This window comes from Tasmannia lanceolata, unplaced genomic scaffold (genome assembly GCF_043159265.1).
Source record: "Tasmannia lanceolata isolate RefF3 unplaced genomic scaffold, GAP_Taslan_0.1 ptg000013l, whole genome shotgun sequence".
Taxonomy (NCBI): Eukaryota; Viridiplantae; Streptophyta; class Magnoliopsida; order Canellales; family Winteraceae; genus Tasmannia; species Tasmannia lanceolata.
The window spans coordinates 6,017,484-6,039,632 of NW_027518690.1; the positions used below are offsets into that span (position 1 = coordinate 6,017,484).

The window sequence follows — 22,149 nt, forward strand, 5'->3', positions numbered from 1 at the left end:
ACGTGCATAAGATGAGTGTAGCGGAGATGCGAATGCTTAGATGGATGTGCAGCCACACAAGGTTAGATTGAATTTAAAATGAAGACTTCAGTAAAAAGGTGGGGGCGGCACCAATTGAGGAGAAGATTAGAGAGAGCACCGCTTATGGTTTGGGCATATCCAACGGAGGCCTTTGGATGCTGCAGTGAGAAGAAGTGACTTGTGCCAAGTTGATGGAGTAAAAAGAGGTAGGTGCAGACCGAAAACAACTTGGGTAGACACAGTGAGGAAAGACTTGAGGGCTATGAATATAACAGAGAACATGACCTTGGATAGGATAGAATGGAAGAAAATGATCCATGTAGATGAAGCCAACTAGTGTAAGGAGTAGACTTATTCAATTTAAGCCAGGTAGATCCTTTCACCTTCTTCATGAAAATTTTCTAAATGATTCATTAGCCGACCCCAACTAGTTTGGGACAAAGGCTTAGTTGAGTTGAGTTGAGTATAGTTTCTGATGAAACTTTGCAGGCATCTATGAATTTATCATATTCCTAGACAGTTCCCTCACATAAATCATATACAATTTCAGACTAACATCTAGTTTTTTCTTTTTTTTTCTTTTTTCTTTTTAAATGTAACTGATTACATTAAATACCAAACACACAATTTATACTATAAGCAATACTACTGTATATATCTCACATTGAAATGTACCACATTTCTAGAAGATAGTATCTGTCTTATTATTATGTTTGTACATACCCATGTTTTGATATTTCATCAAGTTCCTGCACCAAAAACATTCCAGTCTTGGACCTTGAAGCTTGACACAGCAATTTTGAAGACTTCTGCCATCGGTAAACAGCCAGATTGTGTGGCAGGCATGGCTGGACCAGCTCCTACTGTCTGCGCACTCACACTTAGAGGGCTGAAATTGGGAAACAAAGGGTTAGAACTTTGCGGTTAATGCTCAGCAGAAGAAAGTTGTGGGAATTTTATTCTAGGAAAGAATTGGTTAATCAATGTTGGTAGAAACCCATTATTTACAATTCAAATCACATAATTCAGAGAAAATCAAACAAGAAATTATCACTCAGAAAAAATCATCCAGGATATGATTCATGTAAGACAGACGAAAATAAACAAAATGTTGGTAAAGGCATTAGTTTCATGGGCACAATTGTCTTGAAGTTCATTTATCTTATGAATTGAATGGCTATGAAATGGAATTGCAAGGATCATTCCGACTTTTTTCTGATGCTCTATTCAACTCAGGGCGGGAAGCGAAACCGGAAAGCGAAGGCTCTCAGGAAGTTGGAAAGTGTAGGAGAATTTTTTTAATAGTTAAAATTTTTAAAAAATTTAAAAAAAATTAAAAAAAACTTAAAACTATAAGAAATAATAATATGAACAAAATATTAAAAAACGCTTTTTATTAAGAGATCTAACATTTACTTAAGGGTCCGTTCACTTGTTTTCTCGGGAAAGGAAAAGAATCTGACGTGGCAGAAAAGAAAGGAAAGGAAAAGAAACTGTTCTGGAAAAGGAATCATGCAGTTGTTCACTTGCGCAGGAAAACCTGAGAAATCCAGAGAAATGGTTTCCTGAGCATGTTCACTTGAAAATTTGAAAAATCAGTTTGAAAAAAGAGAGAGAGACAGATTGAACATTTTCAAGTTGAGAGAGAGAGATGCCTTGTTTGTTCAGCGGAATCCGCGGGTCAAGCAACCTTTGGAGTGCAGACGAGGGACAGAGACCTAAAACATACAAAAAAATGAAAAAATCAGAGGGAGGGAGACAAATGAAGAAAAAAAACCACGAGCCATAGATATAAAACCCTTTTTTGAAATAGAAAAAAACCCTTTCGGAAACCCTTTTTTGCAACAGGAAAAAGGGTTTTTTGGATCTAAAACCCTTTTTTTCCAACAGGGAAAAAACCCTCTCTGAAACTATTTTTTGCAAAAAAAAAAAAAAAACCCATGTTTACAGAAGCCATGTTCCAAGAAAAAAAGGGTTTTGGATCGTGGGTTTATTTTTTTCAAACCCTCAAACCAGAAAGAAGCCATGTTCCAAGAAAAAAAAGGCTTTGGATCCAAAAAAACACCCACCTACAGAAGCCATATTCCAAGAAAAACCAGAAAGAAGTTGTTGAGAGAGAGAGAGAGAGAGAGATGGAGAGAGAGAGAGAGACGGAGAGAGAGAGAGAGAGAGAGAGAGAGAGCTACCTTGCCGTTGATGAAGAATCGAGGATGACGGAGCCGACCTTCTCGTCGGAGAAGATGGTAACGACGACGCTAGGGTTTTTTTTTTTTCGCTTCGCGTGGTTTGTGAAACCCTGACTCTGTTTCCCTCGATAGAAAAGAAAGCAAATCTCGCATATTTGGTCGGAAACCATTTCCCGTATTTGCGAGAAAGCACATTTTCCACATCATTCTTTTCATATTCCACCTGGGTATTTATGTTTTCTGAAGAAACCATGTGAACGGCAGAAAACGTAATTCTCGGGGAAATATGCGTCCTTTCCTTTCCTTTCACGGGGGCGGGAACGCAAGTGAATAGGGCCTAAAGCAAAATCACTATCGACTGAAATGCCTGTGTTGAGTAGTGTGTTGACCGATGCATTGACTAGTGCCTAAAAAATGAAAAAATTTTAGAGACCAAATTATGAGATTTGTTTTACCGAACTTTTGGGATTTAGTAATGTTTGGAGTCTTTGGACATGGTAGAATTTATGAATTTTAAAAATTGGAAAATCACCTCATCGTTTGGAAGTTAAGATTTTGACCAGACCCGTTTTTTCGAATTTTGTACTAGAACTGGAAAGTTGACTTTTTATCTTTTTAGATTTGGGTCTTGAAACTATTTTTAATTGATTCAAATGGCGGGTATTCCCTTATTTACATGCAAATCTTAAGTAAACGGACGATAAAAATAGTAAAGAAGCGTAGAAAACTTTTCAAGTCTTAACCGTCCATTTGATAGGAAGCGCGCTTCCCATGGAATGGGATACACGCTTCACATAGAGTGGGAATCGCGCTTCCCATAAATTAGGAAACACGCTTCCCATAAATCAGGAAACACGCATACCAAATTTAGGAAACCCGCTTTCCGCGTTTAGGAAGCATGCTTCCCTTTTTTGGGGAAGTGAAGCGTTCCACGTTTCCAAAACGCGCTCTCGGGAAGCATGATTCCCAGTTTAAGGGAACGTTTCTGGCAACCCTGAGAAACTCCATGAAATGTAAGGCATTGGTCTTAGCATCCATGCAAGCGTAATAAAGGTGTGATATCGGCAGAGTATATGTGATATTGATACAGGTGGATACTTCTCTACCCATATCTTGCTTATCTATTTACGCAAGACAACTAGTCCTTAAAAGCTGCACATGGTCACTTCGAATAATGCAGTTAGTGGACAGGACAGTTAAGACTAAAACCAGTTGTTGTTTTTTTGTTATCTGTTATCACTATCTGGACCTCAAATTCTCAATATCCATGGCTGGGCATCACAGATGACTTCGGAGAAGTCAAAGGTTTATTATATGGCATTTTTACCTTGTTTAACTATCGGATTGCCCATATTGGTATCATACCTTCTTCGGAATTTTACTTCATTGTTTCTTTCTTTTTATTTTTACTTTGCCAACTTCTGGAGAAACAGAAGGCACAAACCATGAAAATGTAGGAAATCATAAAAACATTATGTTCCTAATGTCCAAGTACCTCTTTGTTTGAGCCAGCCACCTAATTTCAAATCACAGAATGGAAAAACATAAGGAAAAGCTTAAACCCTAATTATTAAGATTTCAGACCATATATATATATATATATATATATATATATATATATATATATATATATATAGCAAGTAAGAATTCAACCTTGAAGTTGGGATTTGCATGCATGTGAAAATCTGTCTCCTTGATTCCAACTTTGTTTCATCACAAGTTTATTATTCTCGACAATTATTTCTGCCCCTAAACATAAACAATATATGGTCTCTGCTGTATGATGCATACAGCTTGGTTATTACAAGCAAAAGGAGCAGATGCAGAAAAGGATGTACAAAATATGAGAATTGAAACAGAATGTCTAGGATACTTTGTTGAACCAAGCAACACAATACGATATCTAGTTGATTTTTTTTTACAAAGTAACAGAGGTACATATAATATATGATCAAGATGATCAGGCTAAAAACAGTAAAACACAAGTGCTACACTATCCCAGCCTTGTAAACTACAACATCATATAATCTCTAAGAATAAGAGATGAACCAATCACCGCTTCCCTTACAAACCAGTCTGCCTCCACATTAGCCTCTCTATGCACATTAACGAAATGGACCTGACAATCTTCTAAACAGTACGAGACTTTTTCAAATAAATCTAAGACGCTCCACGGAGAAGCATCACCAGATCAGATGCATATAATGACATTTACTCAGTACCTTCAATAAATGTTGTTTCACTAAGGAATGGGATGAGCAGTTTAACTCCATGCTTAGGGGCCATCAACCCCGCCTATGTGGATCCTTTTTCACCCACTGGACCAGAGAAGGTATGTCTAACCTTGGCATTCTCATATCTAATGCTTCTGCTAATACCCATCGGCTCTGAATTTCTCCAACTAGAATCGCCAAAAATCATCATTACAAAGCAAGTTGGGGTGGTTTACACCTGGGGACTTTCATTCTTCTAGGAACAGTACTATAATAAATATTTCCACATTCTAGAATCATCAATGTCTATGTATTATTAAACAGCTTAGTCACAATTCATTAAGGCCCACTCCACCAATCCTCAGCACCAGCTTCTTGAAAGGATTTTCAGAGTCAACTAGGATTTGCTTTGGCCGCATGTTGAAACACTGTCCATACTTCCGACTTTTGCCTTGAGTTTTTTTCCATTCCTCTCCTTCAAGCTAGTCCACAATGTCATAAGGCACTAACTCTATAGCAGTCTTCCTGTAGCCGACCAAGACCTTACTGGCCATGCTGTGATGAATTAATCAATCAATTTTGGCTCTACCCAATAGCATACAAACATAAAAAAGATACAACTCCATAGTAGTCTTTCCCTAGCAATCTGCATCCGTATTTTCCTGCCATAACCTTGTTGTCAAATTAAGTAGTTTTCTAAATTTTTCATTAGCAAAACCACCGCCTCGACCTCCCAATCCAAAAAAATCCTTCTAAATGGAGTCTACACCACATACACTCTGTTGTGAGAGTATGAGTAATGGCCAAAACATCTTTATCAGGTGATAAACTGAAAAGGTACATGAAAATTGATTTGGGAGACATCTCGCTGCACCAAATGTCATCCTAAAAATGAACTATTATCTCCCACCCCAAATCAATATCTGATCCCACAAGAAAAGTTATCTGTTATGCCATCAATTGCCTCCCCAAATGCCCAAACCTCTACATCTCCTCTCCCTAGCATTTTTGTAGTAGCCAACCCTCTACCCACTTGATAATTTGTTTCAATAACTTCTCTCCATAGAAAGTTTCCCTCACCAATCCTCCATAACCATTCACTGAGTAACGCTCGATTCATCTCCCTCATCCTTCTAACACCCAATCCTTCCTCCCTCTGTAGACTGTCCCGTGCTACTAGATGATATTTTCCACCATCCTCCCTATCATTCCATAAGAACTTCTTTTGAAGGCTCTTAATGCAATCAATCACATTGTATGGACCATAAAATAGTGACATAAATATGGAGGTTGGCAAGGGCAGATTTGATCAGAGTGATACTACCTCCAAGAGATAGCATCCCTATTTTCCATGTCAAAAGTTTCTTCTCGAATCTTTCCATTACAGGGTTCCACAAAGCACAAACTCTTGGGCAGCTTACCAATGCGTAGGACGTCCCAAACAAGAGCTAGGCAACTCTGGTCTATGGCACCTAAGGATATCAGCAATCTCTTTCACCGCATATTGATGGGGGACCATCCAAGATGCCATAGAGAGTAAAGGAGTTAAGAATATGGGCTCTACTGTTAATGTTAAAAAGAATTTTATTTAGTTTTGAAATTGTTATTTAAGTCTTGTTAAGTCATAAGGGGTAGTGGAAATTTTTCCATCCAAATCACTTAAGTTCTTTGAGTTAGGAGTGTTTTAAATAGGCCTGATTTATGAAAGTTTTAAATGGGAAGAAACTGAGAGAGTCTCTAAGTCACTAGAAGGTATTTCAGTCCGAAAGTATTATTTATGGTTTTAGAACTTTCAAGTTCTCATTCTTATCTAAAATATATATGTGCCTCAAGGCACTTTTCTTTTAATAAATATTTGAAATTTTGTCCTTTTTTTTTTAATGGTAATAGATTTCATTAAAGAAAAGGGAAAGATTGAGAAAATCCACCCACAAAGTACAAGAACAAAACAAAAAGAAAGAAGAAAATACAAGCCAATCACCCAAACTCTACATAGCCATCAAGGAGGCAAAAAATCAAACAAATCTAGATTTTGCCTATTGACTCCATCCTTAGCAAGTTTATCAGCAATCCCATTTGATCTCCTCACATGAGCAAAATTGAGAAAGGAACCTTCAGACCTGTCCTTAATCTCGTCAAAGAATCGAGCAAATCTCCAAGGATGAACCAAGGATCCCTTAAGCCACCTAACAATATTAAGAGAGTCTCCTTCCACTATAGTTTGGTTCAATCTATCTTTATCCAACATGATTAAGCCATGATGAACTGCCCTTACCTCAGCTTCATTGGAATCTGCCGTTCCAATAGGGCCCCCACATGGCCTCCCCCAAAGAATCCCTCAACACACCTCCAATACCCGTAGGTCCTGGATTTCCAAAACTAAAACCATCAAAGTTTAATTTCAGAAACCCAACTGGTGGAGCTTGCCATTGTTGAACAATCCGAGGTCTCATCTCCTTGCTATTACAAATCACTCTCCAACCCTCCCAAAGATCAAAAGCCGAGACAAAGCAAAATAGAGGGAGGGATCTCACCCACGCAATCGTTACAGCTAGAACTTTAATAAAAAGAAAATCGGATGATTTGGCTACTCCTTCGAAAACTCTATCATTCCTTTCTTTCCATAAAACCCACATCGTGGCCAGAAAAGACAACGACCATAGCACCCTACGTTTTTTCCTCCACGGGATCAGCAACCACGCTTCAAATAATTCTTGAATGGAAGAAGGAACGACCCAATGAATCCCAAATCTCAAAAGTAGCCCACCCCAAACCTCCCTAGCAATTCTACAATGAATAAAAATATGATCCACCGACTTCCCCGCCTCAATACATAGGGCACAATGGTCAACTATCATCATATTCCTCTCCCTAAGGAAATCAACTGTCTGGATACAACCATGAAGGGCCGCCCAACTAAAAGCACACACCCTTGTAAGAGCTTGGATTTTCCAGACCTTTGCTTCAATTAAGGATGAAGAACAGGGAACCAACTTGTTATAAAAAGACTTAACAGAGAATACCCCAGAAGATTCCCAGATCCACACTCTTTAGTTCGTCCCCAAAGAACTAATGTAAGTATCCTCAAGCATCTACAGAAATTGGATGTGATGTGATGTTTGTTCTTCGGGGTGTGATGCATTGATCTCCTTGGTGCGATGCCTAGGGATTGCTAGTGTGATTCTAGCAGTTTTCTTTTGTGAGATACTAAGAAAAACTCTTCGTGGATGCCTTGAGATAGTATCTTGTTTCTTCAAGGCTTGCAATCTATATCTTTTTCCTATTATTTCTCTTCTATTTCTTAGTTTCTTTCACAAAAACAATCTGCTCTGGAATTGGAAATTATTCCTTCTCCTTGCCTAAAACCTCGAAACCCAAATTTTTCTTCTTGTTTTACCGATCTCAACTCACAGTAAACCCCATGTCCATTAATCTTGCCAAAATATTTGCCTGCATGTTTCCAACTTCCCAGCATACATCTGCAATTTTCTAACATACAATTGCACCCTTCCAAACATACTTTGAAACTAGCAGGAATATTTTCCCAATCTAATCACATATTTTAGTATCCAAAACCCTAATTTTTGCCTATCCTTTTCACCCGTATTCCCTACTACAAAATCTACTCTGCCAATAAAATCAAATCCCTACATCTTGCATAACCTATTTCCTTTGCACATACCTTATTCCTCACCCTAGTTGAATATGTGAAAACTACCGATTACGTGGCACATGTGGCTCCTCTTTTTAGGGTTGGCCTACACGTGGCACATGTGGCTCCTCTTTTGGATTTGGCCATGTGAATTTTTGCTATCCACGAGGTTTGAACTCAGGACCTTTACTATGATACCATGTCAGAAATGAGATTAGGGTTAGAAAGAGAGGAAGAAGAAGAGGAGTGAAGGATGGAGAGTGTCCAGTCTCCACTAAGGAACTCCTGTGTAAAATTATGTATATATAAGGCCCAACTAGGGCAACCAATGTACAAAGACTACAATACCCCTAACTACTACAAGTAATGTCCAAACTACCCTAACACATGTTACTCAACAAGTAGCATAAGAATGGTGCCTGCTGTAAATGCCAATAGAAGGCATTCAAGTATAAAAAAATCCACAATACGGGAATATTGCCACTTGGTTTATAGATACACAATATTCTTGATACTTACTTTATAAAAACCGGCTCATATGCAGTGATTAGCACATCAGTAGCAACTTCCTTAAGGCGCAAATTTGCCAGATATACCTGCCCAACAACAACTTAGGTGGATGTCCTAACAATTCTGAAACAAGGGGATAATCAAGAACTGGACTTACCCTTATAGTATTTTGTGCCTCCCTACCTTGCCTCTCCTTCGAGACAGCCTATCCATATAAGAGAAAATGATAGATTGTCAATATGCATGACAGACATGTAAAGAAATAAGGCAGGCAAAATGGTAATATGAAACATCAAAGTATCTATCAACATATGCTCAGGGTATCACCTTAACAATCTGACTCAAAATTTTGAAAAAGAAAAACTTTTCATTCAACATATAGGCCAAAACTATACCTACTGTTTATAGATATATAATGTCGAATCGATTAGAACTAAATACCACCCCCCATGCTCATTGTTCATAGTCAGTAACACTTTCCGATCAAGGTGTCTATTGGATCCTTGTCAGTGCATTATTTCGTCCATGAAATCTACGTGAATTCGTGTCAATGCATTATTTTGTTATAACTTATACCTAGGAAACATAGGGGATGCATATTGGTTTATTATTTTAAGACTAGAGATTCTAGAAGCCTAGGCCCTAGAGAAAGTATTGGTTTGATAGGGCCAAAAAGGAATTTTGGATTTGTTGATATATCTCTTACTTTATTTGGTGTGTCTCGTAAATATATTCCCCTTTGCGGTTCCCACGAATTATCTGAATTTTGGACACCCTACTCACACATATATAATACACTTTATGAGAGGGAGAGCCATTCTTCTCTCTTCTCTTTCTTCTCCTTCTCTCTCCCCCTCTCCAATGGAACTTCGAATATGGCCAACAAGATCATATTGAAGTTCAGGTTTTGTCCTGAATCATATTTGGTTGAAATTCAGAACTCAAACCATGAATTATCTGAATTTCAATGTGAATTCATTGAAGATAATCTCAATCTTAAGATTTCATGTCTTCCAGATCTCAAATTAGCTTAATACGCAAATCCTCTTCCAAACCTGAGGATTTATGGGACTTTAGCTTCATTTTGATTCGGAATTTAGTCATTTTGATTTAATCATGCTTTTGTAGTTCACAACCTGCATCTTGACAGTTTTTTTTTTTTTTTTTTTTTTTTGAATGAATGCATCTTGACAGTTGTATGAGTTAAAATTGTAATTCATCATTGACAGTACAGATTCATAATTCTAGTTACATTTTAAATGCTGTAGGAATGATATAATTCACTGAATTCGTGTTTGCATGCTAAAAATAGAATTCTTAAAAATTCAGAATTTTGGTTCTGGCATGTAGACAGTTTTATGCATAGTTTCAAAACTCCCACATGTTGATTCCCTTTTACCTTGGCCTTGTTATAGTCCAAGTCTACTTCTGCCCTATAAAGTCAATCAAAACACCTTTGACTCTCCTGAGTTATGACCGCATCAACAAAGTATGCAGCTGCGTCAACCAAGTACTCGACCGAATCATGACGAGTCCACTAGGATTTCCTTTGTCTGTGTTTTGCCCTGTTTTGCCCCGCATTCGCGTTTAGAAACAGTAGTTTTATGAGTTAAAATTGTATCCCAGGAAGGTTGTACTACTCTACCCAGAGGTCGTATGGCTGTTTCCAAGGGTTGCAACTTTTCTCAAAGTAGATTCCTATATTTTGATATTCTGATATTCTTTCCTCAAGGTCGTATAAGCTATGTATTCTGATATTCTTTCCCTTTCAATGTGAATTCTATATTTTCATTTCCTGTTTTGGAGTAATAAGATTGCATAGTTGTTGTTGATCAAGAGTTCTTAATAAAAACTCTCCAAATCATTAGTAGATACTGACTAATAATAGGGGAAGGTTGGTGCGTAACACCTTTCAACCTTGCAACCCAACCATGAACCTTTTCTAGAGTTTGTAGACCTTCGCAGAGATCATTCTTGGCCCTAGAGCCATTCTCAACGTCACAACACTGATTGCAAATTCGTTTTCACAAGAAATTGTTAACTCCAATCCTTATGAAAATGACTTATTGTAAAATATTTTCAAAATTAATAATCCATTTGTTAAAACTCAGTTAGATTGCCAAATCTATAAACTCGCATCTTGCTTCCAGTGTATCTTGCTGCTCAATTCTGGAAGATGTCTGTCAAATATTTCTCCTAATCAAGGAATGCAATTTACTTGCATATGTGATCCAAAAACCAGAACATCAAAGAGTGAGCACTATAATTTTGTTTTTGAAACATGGTAGCCAATTTTATTAAGAAAGAGGACTGAGATGGTCAAAATACAAGCAAAAGAAAGAGAACACAACGATGTAACATAAAGAACAAGAGAATAACCACGGTGGAAGTGAATCAAAAAGAGCTAGAGTTCCTTGGAAACACCATCTCTAGCTAACTTGTCAGCCACCTGATTCGCCGAACGCCGAACATGAAGAAACTCAACCTCCAAGGACCTCATCCAATCAAATATTTCATCAAACAATCTATCAAATCTCCAAGGGGGCTTTTGAGATCCTTTTAGCCAACGGATAACATTAGATGAGTCTCCTTCTACCACTACTTCTACAATGTGATTTCTCATGACAAGCTCTAACCCTTGATACGCTGCATGCACCTCAGCCTTTCCACAATGTGGTCCCATTGGAATATTTTAGCTCTACCAACCCCAAGAGAGAGACCAAGGTAAGAAGTAGGTAGGTAATTCTGTTTGCAAGCCAAGATGCCAGCTAGTCCTTCGATTAAACCTTCTTCAAGATGAATACCAAAGACTCTGGATTTATGGAAATTGGATTTTTGACCCGTTATACCAAAGGGTGAGCACTATCATTATAGAGCAATCCCCCCAAATCGAGTCTTTCTATCATTAAACTAACGGTTGAGATTGTATTTCCAAATATGCCATGTGCCTGGTCTTCCGCCACCTTCCTGCATGTTTGAGATATGGTATTTTGAATTTTGAACTACCCTTAGACAGTTGCTCACTAGTTTGAAACAAGCAGGAAGGTGGGCTGATTGACGGTTGGAGATCTTTCCCCATCAATGATCGAGAATGCCCAAACATGAGTTTGTCCCTATACTCCCCTCACCGAGTTGACTTGCACCAACTCCAACACATTTGCCGACATGAGATTTACCAAATTTGGGAGGATGATCTTTGGCAAGGCTAGGTGTTAATCTCATGTTTGAGGTATGGTATTTTGAATTTTGAACTCCCCTTAGCCAGTTCGTCACAGTAGTTTGAAACAAGCAGGAAGGTGGGTTGATCGACAGCTGGAGATCTTTCCACATCAATGATCGAGAATGTCCAAACAGGAGTTTGTCCCTATACCCCCTCACCGAGTTGACTTGCACCGACTCCAAGACATTTGCTGACTCCAGATTTACTGGATTTGGTAGGATTATCATTGGTGAGGCTGGGTGTTCATCTCTCACAGCTAAAATCCAGAAGGCACAACCCTTGACCATAAGCTGCACTTGTATGTGTTTAGGTCAGCATCTTTAACGAAGATCAAGATCCTTCTTGCTTGCATGTCCAAAGAATATAATTTATTCAACCTGCTATTTCCCTGATTCTTAGTCCAATAAGACTAGAAGTCTCCTCATCCTATGCATGTAGAGTAACACCAAGAACTGTGAACCAGAATGAGGATGGTGCTGAGAAGAAGTCAGACACATCTAAGCATTAAAGAAGGTAGAGAGGAAATGGGCCATTCAAAATCGCCTCGAACTCATTTTTTGACAAGCTCCATCAGAATTTCAGAGATACTCGGGTAAGATATTCACTCCTCCATAGAGAATTTCAGAGCTACTCGGGTAAGGTATTCACTCCTCCATAGAGATCCCATCTCCTCCTTTAAATTTCTCCAATTTGTACAAGGGGGTAGAGACTGTGGTCAATGATCCCCATGAAATATCTTCTCACAAAGCATAATTTTCTCTCCATTGTAGAGTAGGGAATCGCAACTGAACCAGATCCAGTCAAGTTTGTGCCTTTAGGCCATAGCAAGGCCACCTGGTAATATTTTTGCCAGATTTCTTTCCCAGGTCTTAAACAAAATGAATCACCTGAATCCTAGATGTACAATTTTTTGGCAAAGTGATGAACATTTTCTAGTTGGATGTGGACCATCTCTTCTCATGTCTGAGGCATAAACCCTGAATCTGAATTGTATAACTGGCACCTAACACATGCCCAATCCCCCAAATCCTCATTGTCTTTGATATGACCTGCTTTTTCAATCATCTAATCGACCAATCTGGGTTCATTTCCTCAGACGATGAATGGCTTCCTGGTGAACTGTTACTTCGACTGTAAACGAGACTAAATTATCTTCTCTTTGGTCTAGTTCATCTTCCACGAGCAATTGTGTCTCCTTCGTCTTCCTCTAGCAATTATCTCCCCTCATCCATCACAGTTAAGTCCATATGGTGTCCACTAGATTTTATTGCAAGTTTAAATTCTAGGAAAGGGACAGTCCTGAATATGAAATTATAGATCAAAATACAATTTTTTTTTTGAATGATTAGATCAAAATACAAATGCATGAGCCAATACGAAATTTTCTATTAAATCATGGTTGAGGGAATTGCTAGATCAGTGTTTGTGGTGGATCAAAAGACAAATGATTACTCGAATGTCAGGGAGCTCAGTTGTTGTGGTTGGCATTTTACAATTCATGGTTGGATCTTTGTATAAATCCTTTTTTATAAGAAAATTCTTCTTTCAGTTGTTACCATTTAAGTTTGGATCTTTCTGAAAATCTTCAACAGCGTGGGACCTCATCCCCACTATTTCTCATCGCTCTAAAGTATGCTACTTTTTCCCAGTTAAAATGGAAATGATGTCAAAGGTTGTCTCAGAAAGTGAGCTACTTGCTATGCTCCTTTTGAAACAGAACCTACTTTATATGGTCAGCTCAATCTGAGTGAGCATCCATTGCCTCTCTTGCAGATGTCAAGGTATGGGAAAGTCCAAATAGATATTTTCACTCGGAATTTTCCAACAGTTCGAATGTTTTTACATAAATGAATCCATGCTGAATTGTAGTATCATTACACGACCAAACCATAAATGACAGCTAACAGCCAGGCTCCACCAAATTGGCATTATGAAATGTCTACCAACATAAATCTATAAATATATGCAGCGATTAATAGTTCAAAAGATAAATAGCATACGAAGAAGCAAATTTAACTAGCAAAATAACACATGCGAAGCCGTGGCATACCATCAGCGTGACAACCAGAACTTACCATTTGACCAACTGCAGTTGTAACAATTGCAGGTATATCTCTGTATTGCAAACCCTCTTCCTCGGCAGTACCCGAGTGCTCTAACACCTGAAAAGATATAAAAATCCATCAATCTTTCAATGGAACAGCCAAGGAAAAAAGAGCAAGCACCAATTTTCTTCAACATCACCAATGCCTAATGCCAACAACACATCATTTATGAATTTATGATCTCCAAAAGGAAAAAACCTATGATTTAGCCGACACTTCGAATTTATTGCTGACACACGTGTCCTGCCGTCTCCGACACGACACGCATGTCCACACATGTCGACACTCCCGTGGACACTTCAAATGTATTGCTAGGAGTGTTAAGAGTTAATGTGGGTGTGTGGACACATATTTGTGTAATAATCAATAATTTTATTTGTATGTACATGTCACCATTTCAAGTTTTCCAGATGTTGCCATGTCAGACAACTCATATCTGGGTCGAAACTCGACACACGAATCCATATTGTCAAATCACGATTATATATACTTTCTATTTTAGCCGTGTCCCTGTTTCTAAAATTTGGGGGTTTGCCGTGTCCGACACTCTGTGTCGATGTCGACACACGACACTCTTGTCCGTGTCCACAAATCCACGGCTAAAATAGAAAGTATATATAATCGTGATTTGACGATATGTATTCGTGTGTCGAGTTTCGACCCAGATATGAGTTGTCTGACATGGCAACATCTAGAAAACTTGAAATGGTGACATGTACATGCAAATAAAATTATCGATTATTACACAAATGTGTCCACACGCCCACATTAACTCTTAACACTCCCAGTAATACATTTAAAGTGTCCAAAGGAGTGTCGACATGTATGGACACGTGCGTCGTGTCGGACACGGCAGACACGTGTGTCAGTAATAAATTCAAAGTGTCGGCTAAATCATAGGAAGAAAACCTGTCCATATCTTGGAACATCAGGTGATCTATGTTACTATAGAGAAACATCAATTACAACATTGAAACACCTGAGAAATAATACAAAAAAATAAACATTGTATGCTGCAAGCCTGGCACATATTATGATTTGTGGACACGGATTTGTGTGTCGAGAGTCGACACGGATAAGAGGTGTTTGACACAGCAACCCTAAAAGTATAGAAACTGGGACATACCTATACGCATAGATAAAAAAAATTACAAAAAAATTACTGATTACTATCATAATTTACAACAATATAAATACGGTGTTCATTTAACAAATTAATAAATCTTAGGATTAAGCACCTATAATTTAAAACTAACATGAGATAATCAAATAATGTGCATTCATCAATCTACACTGGTTCTCTATACTCTCCAGTATGCAGCGAGAAAGAGAATCCAATAGGATACATTGAATATAATATTGGAATAAGAGTATGTCTAGGGTTTTAGGTTTAGGAGAGGAGAGATAACATCAAGTATTAGTTAAAGAATAGCTAAAAAGAGTTTCAAATAAACTAAAAGTAGATAAAAAAAAAAGGAGGTAAACACAATATTAGATAATAAAACAGAATATCACACTTTATAAGTTACAAAAACATGTCGATGCGCCTACATTAAGTCTGACACTTCTAGCGGTACATTTACAAGAGTGGAAAGTAGTGATGACAAGTGTCGACATGCATGTCACTGTCGGCTCGACACGATCAGCAATAAATTCAAAGTGTCGGCTAAATCATATGTAAAAATAAGGTATCAAAACCCAGTTGCCAATATAGTTTACTCAACACTTCAGAGCACATGATATGCAAAGTAATTAGTTATTGCATCTTTCTGATTGAAAATTTCCCATTACATTCAACATAGCAAGTAGATTCATGAAAGACACCATTTATTGTGTTAAATGGAAGGGAGCATATGGCACTTGCCTTTAAATTCAAAAAGGTTGTTAGGAGCTATATTATCCATATTTAATAAATTCAACAGTGACCCTTCCACAAGAGGGAAAAAACTGTCCACATCTTGGAAGTTGAAATAACATTAGGTAATCTACAATTCTACATTTCAATGGAAATAAAATTCAATTACAATACTGAAACTACTGATAAAAACAATACAAAAACTAAACACTATAACAAAACCCCAAGTACAATATTGTTCACTCAATGCTTCAGAGCTAGGGGTGCAACTCGGGCAGGTTGGATTGGGTCGAGGCCCAAACCTAGTCCAGCACGAGGTAGTATTCCCTCAACCATAACCCAACCCAACCTGAGCCTCGGGTCAAGGAGGGTCAACCCTCACCCAACCCGCCTTTGAATCTCTCAACCCAAACTTGACCCGTCTAACCCATCTTCTTTTCCAAATCAGGTCAGGTTGAGTCGAGTTCAGGTTGGCCCAGAGCAAAAACAAAAACATGCAAAAATAAAAAACCTAAGATTTTGAAAATTACAGAAAAAATTAGTCACGTTACCTAATGCCTCAAGCTTGACCTAACCCAAAATTAAACAGGGTTGACCTTTCCCAACCATAACCCATCCCAATCCGAGGAAATGCCAACCCAACCTGAGCCAAAATCAGGTTGAACGTGTCAGGTTCGGTTTGAGCACGGCCCAAGTTGCACCCGTATTCAGAGCTCGCGATTTGTGTTATTAATCTAGAACATGAACTAAACTAACAAAAAAAATCAGAAGAAGCGAGAATAGAGGATGAGATAGAGGAAATATGAAGAGGAAAAAGAGAAAGAGAAAGAGAAAGAAAGGGGGGAGAGAGATGGATCGTGATGTTGAGCAAGGTGTTCGTGAGGCTGAAATACCCAACCAACGAACCATTTATCTATTTCTCTTGTCTGTGCAAAACCAAAGGGGGCACTATCCGTGAAAGAAAGAGTTGTGCTGATTCTATTGCCAACAAGGTGAGATTATTGAGAAGGTCCATTATGGTTGAAAACCCTTTTCTTGGGAGTTGGAGTTCTTCTCCAATGATGCTATGGGTGTAATCTTTGTGATAAGTTAGTCTATAATATGTATGTGATTAAGAATAGAGGACGAGATGAAGGAAACAAGAAGAAGAAGAAGAGAAAGTAAGAGAGAGAGAGAGAGAGAGATGTTGGGAAGGTTTTCATGAGGTTGAAATACCCAACCCACGAACCATTAATCTATTTCTCTTGTATGCGCAAATCCAAATGGGGCACTATCCTTATGTTAAGTCACTTAGTGACTTGAAAGCACTAAAAAAGAAAACATGCCGTACATACATCCTGGGGAAGAATACATTCATTTTCTTCTACACCCCCTCATGCCGGTACATAAACATCACACATGCCAAGCTTGCCAAAAAATCATAAAAGCTAGCTAAAAATGTCGAAATAGTGTAGATGTAGACTAACTGAGAAGTAGAATGAACAAATGATACAACAATAATCTTGGAAGCCACTTGATCCCAAGAAATGACAGACAACTTCTATGTGTTTCTAATGAAAAACTGGATAGAAGCAACGTGAATAGTAGCATGATTATCACATGAAGTTCCAAGGGATAGAAAACTCAACTCTCGTCACCGTGAGGAGTGAATGAAGCCACATTAACTCACTAGTACATGAGTAATGGATCTATACTCAGCCTCAGCTGACAAACAAGCCACCACTGACTGTTTGTTGCTCCTCCAAGTCATCAGGTTACCACCAACAAACATAGTCTGTGCTTGATTTTTCATCATCTAGGGTTCCCTTCGAGGATGCATCACAATATCCAATTACCTCCACACAATGCTATAAATTTTCACTGAAACAGACACGAAATGGACAAAATGTTTCCATTTCCATCCCCACCGAAATGCATACCGAAACCAAAATCGTAATTTTAATAGCGGTATAGCATATCAGTAAGTGTTGCATGATTATATTTATAAGAATTGCATGTGAAATATAGTGTATGTGTTATGTATAAATATTTATATGAATTACTTTTGAAATGTGGTATATACTAAATTATCCGACATGCGTGGTAGCGAATACCGACAGTGCTTTGTATCTCCCAAAATGCCCTCGAAGGGGGGCTATAAGTGATTGATAAACATCTCAAACCTGAATTCCTTTCTCAATGAATTGAGAAAAGCGAGGTTTCTTTCTCAATTCAACATTGATGGCCACACTCACTAGGTGTTCGATGTTGTTAAACCAGTATGGATGGTTGTCTTATGTGATGGCCTATAAGTGTCTATTTGTGCTTATTCTATAATTTCGTGGAGTTTCATCTTAAAATTCTAGGTTTCCATATTTGTCAGTGATTTTACAGGATTTCCACTGAAATTTTGAAAACTGGAAAAAAAAAAAAAAAAAACATTTTCGTTTCTGCGGTGACCAAAAACGAAATTTAAAACCTTGCCTCTAAGTGCCAATGACTATAGTATAACATACTTTTCATGGAGATCCTTTGAGAGTGCAAACTAAGGTTTTAAATTTCGGTTTCAGTTTTGGTTTTAGTCGGCACGGAAATTGAAACATTTTGGATTCGGTGGAAATTTCAATGAACTCTTGTAGAATCACGGAAACATGGAAACATATGCAAATGTTGAAATTTTAAGATGAAACTTTTGGAAAAGCTAGAATAAGTACATACACAGAAACCATCTTATGTAAGAAATATCTCTGATATTTTTTTTACTATCGTGATTTTATCGCGATATTATGATAAAACGACAAAAACATCAGATTTATGCATGAATTTACCATGCTTCCTTCTGCATTTTGTTCAGTGGCAAGGTCTTGAAGGAACCAGACCGCACTTCGATCATCTTCAATATCACGCTTCAGTTCTAACAGCTCAAAAATCAGGCTCTCATCACGGCCAGGGTCAGCTAAAACCTCCTTCGATAATTGAACCAAACAAATGTGTTAGCTTAAAAAATAAATCTTACCATTATACAACCAACTAAAGCAAAAATAAAATCCAACCTGATGATCGGGAACTTCACGTATGTTGCTAACATCCTACAATTCTAAAACAAAATCCACCCATTAGTCATCCTCATTTTTATAAGATTTTGGAATTTAATCGTGACCCAGAATAGAACATCTAACCTGAAACCTAAGAGGGAAGGTAGTGGATATAGCACCACCAAACAAAGGGCGCTCAAAGCAGTCGTCTCCAGGCATATTAGCACCTACAGACAATACTAGATGTGTTCGAATCTCAACCTATATTGATTTAAGTTTTGCAGAAGCATGTTTTAATGTAAATTTTTTTTGTTAAAATCACCTCGTTTGCCAAACCCTAATCTCATGAAAGGGAGAGAAAGTTGAAGAAGGTTCGTGAGGAAGTTTTAAACTTTGGATAAAACCCTAATCTTCAGTTCAAAAGTACGGCTACTGCGTATTCTCCACGCTGATATAAAAGAAAGGAGGGAAAATTACCAATGGGGGACAAACATTACGCAGAATGATCAACTGGACCCAGGCTTTTCAGAAATTACCAATGGGGGACAAAATCTGTCTTTTCAGTAAAAGCTGGACGAAAATACCCTTTGGCATATAAAACACGTTTTGACTTTGGAAGGGGGTTTTCAAGTCTCTACAATTGGTGCTATTAGGTATCAAAATGGGGTTACCAATTTCAGAACGGGGTTTTCAAGTCCCTGAAAATTAACCGAGAGTTTTGGAGTTTTGGAAGAGGGTTTTCAAGTCTTTAGGAATGGGGTTATCTAGTATAAAAAATGGGGTTACCAATTTCTAAATGGGCTTATCAAGTCCTTGAAAATTGGCCGAGGGTATTGGAGTTTTGGAATGGGGTTTTCAAATCTCTAGGATTGGGGTTATCAAGTATCAAAATGGGGTTACCAATAACCCCAATCGTAGAGACTTGAAAACCCCATTTTGATACCTAATAACTCCAATCGTAGAGACTTGAAAACCCCCTTCCAAAGTCAAAACGTGTTTTATATGCCAAAGGGTATTTTCGTCCAGCTTTTACTGAAAAGACAGATTTTGTCCCCCATTGGGAATTTCTGAAAAGCCTGGGTCCAGTTGATAATTCTGCCTAATGTTTGTCCCCCATTGGTAATTGGTCCAAGAAAGAAAGAAAGAAGAAAAGGCAAGCTGAATTTGGGCAATTAGGAAAGTTTTGAGTGTGAACCAAACCGTGGAAAAAATAATTCGAGAAAAGTTTGGATGTGATTCAAACAGTAAAGAAAGAAAAAAAAATCCAGAAAAGTTTGCTAGATGGCTGCCACTTGTCACCCTGTGGTCTCACTACAAAGACCCCTCAAATGTACTCAAATTACATCCCTACCCTCACTACAAAATGCCACTCAATGTTTCAAACAATTACATCACATGCCAACACCTACAAGCTATGTACACAAGCATCCCTTCTCTACACAAGCACCCTTGCATAATGGGTAGATCAAGATGAGCTGTTGAAGTTCAGTCTCTATAGAGTGATGGTTTGGATAAAATAAGAAGAACAGCTTTGGGGGTAATTCCAAATCATTGTTCCCAAAAACCAGTTACCACCCAAACCCTAGAATCCAGAAATACACCCAGATGATGCATAGTTAGAAACCCTAACAAACAGGGCCTAAGGGTAATCAAGAAGGAAACCCTAGAATCAAAAGCTCTGAAAAGGGGAAACAAAGTAGGATGCAATCAATTTAAAGCTCTGAAAAGAAGCAACATAAACAAATAAAAGGAATCTAGAGTTCTAAAAAAACAAAAAAAAACATACCAGTATATGAAGTCTGAAGAGGAAGAAGGTCGGTGGAAATGGAAGAATAAATGGTTTGATAAATACTCAGGGTTTCCTGAGAATACGTGGGAGAAGAGATGTGGTGCATGAACAGCACGCGGTGCAGGTTACGTGAAGAGGGATACGAATCCTTGCTTTTAGAAATGAATAGGATGATAAGAAATTGAACTATTTTGTTCCAAACAAAAGATGCACGTCTCCATTAAGGTGTCCACAGGGTAGTATTCACCACATTTTCACACCTAAGTTAAACTCAATACTACTAGCCTCATAGCCTCATATGTCTTCCTTTTTCTTTTCCCTTTTCATGCTTAGGCTGCCATGAAAACAGAAATGGAAAATACCCATGCATTCAACATGATCATGTGAACCTACAATTATCTATTTATACTACTTTTTCCTGTTTCCATTCACCTATTTTTTCCTACTTTTGATTTATGTGTTTAACAACATATCTTTACAATGTGGAGTAGCATCTGATGTACTATTGTACTGTCTGTATTTCCTTAGAAAAGACTGCACCCCCATCCCTTTTTATTTCTCTTATTTGGTGTGTATATTTAATTGTTATAAAGAAAACCTTTACAAGGCTGTTCTTGCATATTGGTATGTATATGCTTATGTAGTGGGGTGTGCATGCATCTGTGCTGAAGGAATGCATTATGGATCTACAGAGATTATATCTATAGGGATTTAAAAAAAATCTTAGGAAAGAACTTCTCTCCAACATCTATTTTCTTTATTGCAAAAACCGCCCCATCTTTTGATAAATGCCATACTTACCAAGTAAAGATATTGGACGCATTTCATTCTTTGTTTGTTACTTCAGTTGGTTTTTTCTTCATATGTGTTGTCTTGCTGTGTTTTCTTTCCAAAATTTTATCTCTTAGTGATCGAAACATGTTACATCCATATATTCATCGGGTTCATAAATCTTAATCAATTCCAACATTCAGTCGATGGTGATTGCGGATTCCTACTTCTAAGGCATGTCTAGATGCTCTGTATTTCAGACTATTTATTTCTCAATAAACAACTTTGCTTGTGGCAGTCTAGCTTGGTATTTCCAATTTCTTACTACATAGAAATTACAAATTGAATGGTTAATTCGAAAACAATCGTATACTAATACCACTCATCTATTCAATCGGTAACCTTTTTCTTTTAACAATTTCTAACTCTTTTGTATGAATGGTTAAATAGAGTTGCAAATATGATTTACAGATTTTTACTGCTTTATGAAAGTTGGGGGTGAGAAGGATGGGTAAACATTAGGATTTAGGATCCAAAAATATGTGATTAAATTGAAAAAAAAATCTACTACGTTTAGGGTATCCATCTCTTTCCAGAAAAATATCTCTTTCTTATGGGAAAGAAATCTCCTTTAAACTCAGTTAGGTAAAGTTGGACGCCCATGCTCAATTTAGGTAAAGTTGAATTCTCATGCAATGATGGCTGAACAAACTCATCCTGTGATTGCAATGGAAGAGCAAGCAACTTTGCTCTATGTATCATAACACATTGAATGTGATGGTGTTTTGGTGCTTATCTGTAACAAGGCAATTC

The 22,149-nt window shown here is 37.8% G+C and overlaps 1 protein-coding gene across 3 annotated transcripts; it reads right to left on the reverse strand.

The window, feature by feature from the left end:
• Positions 1–565: 565 nt before the first annotated feature.
• LOC143889620 (ran guanine nucleotide release factor, putative (Mog1/PsbP/DUF1795-like photosystem II reaction center PsbP family protein)) lies at positions 566–20,686 on the reverse strand. Of its 3 annotated transcripts, XM_077393894.1 has the most exons (9): positions 20,563–20,686; positions 18,921–19,003; positions 18,795–18,830; positions 18,570–18,707; positions 13,878–13,964; positions 8,740–8,787; positions 8,592–8,668; positions 1,677–1,739; positions 795–910 (listed from the first exon to the last, which is right to left on the reverse strand). In XM_077393894.1, the coding sequence occupies exons 1-8, from the start codon at positions 20,669–20,671 to the stop codon at positions 1,703–1,705; spliced, it is 615 nt and encodes a 204-aa protein (XP_077250009.1). In that variant the 5' UTR covers positions 20,672–20,686; the 3' UTR covers positions 795–910; positions 1,677–1,702. The 3 variants fall into 3 exon arrangements, with proteins under 3 accessions (XP_077250007.1, XP_077250008.1, XP_077250009.1); XM_077393892.1 differs by lacking the exon at positions 1,677–1,739 and having other exon boundaries at positions 566–910; XM_077393893.1 differs by lacking the exons at positions 1,677–1,739; positions 20,563–20,686 and adding an exon at positions 19,099–19,230 and having other exon boundaries at positions 566–910.
• Positions 20,687–22,149: the final 1,463 nt, after the last annotated feature.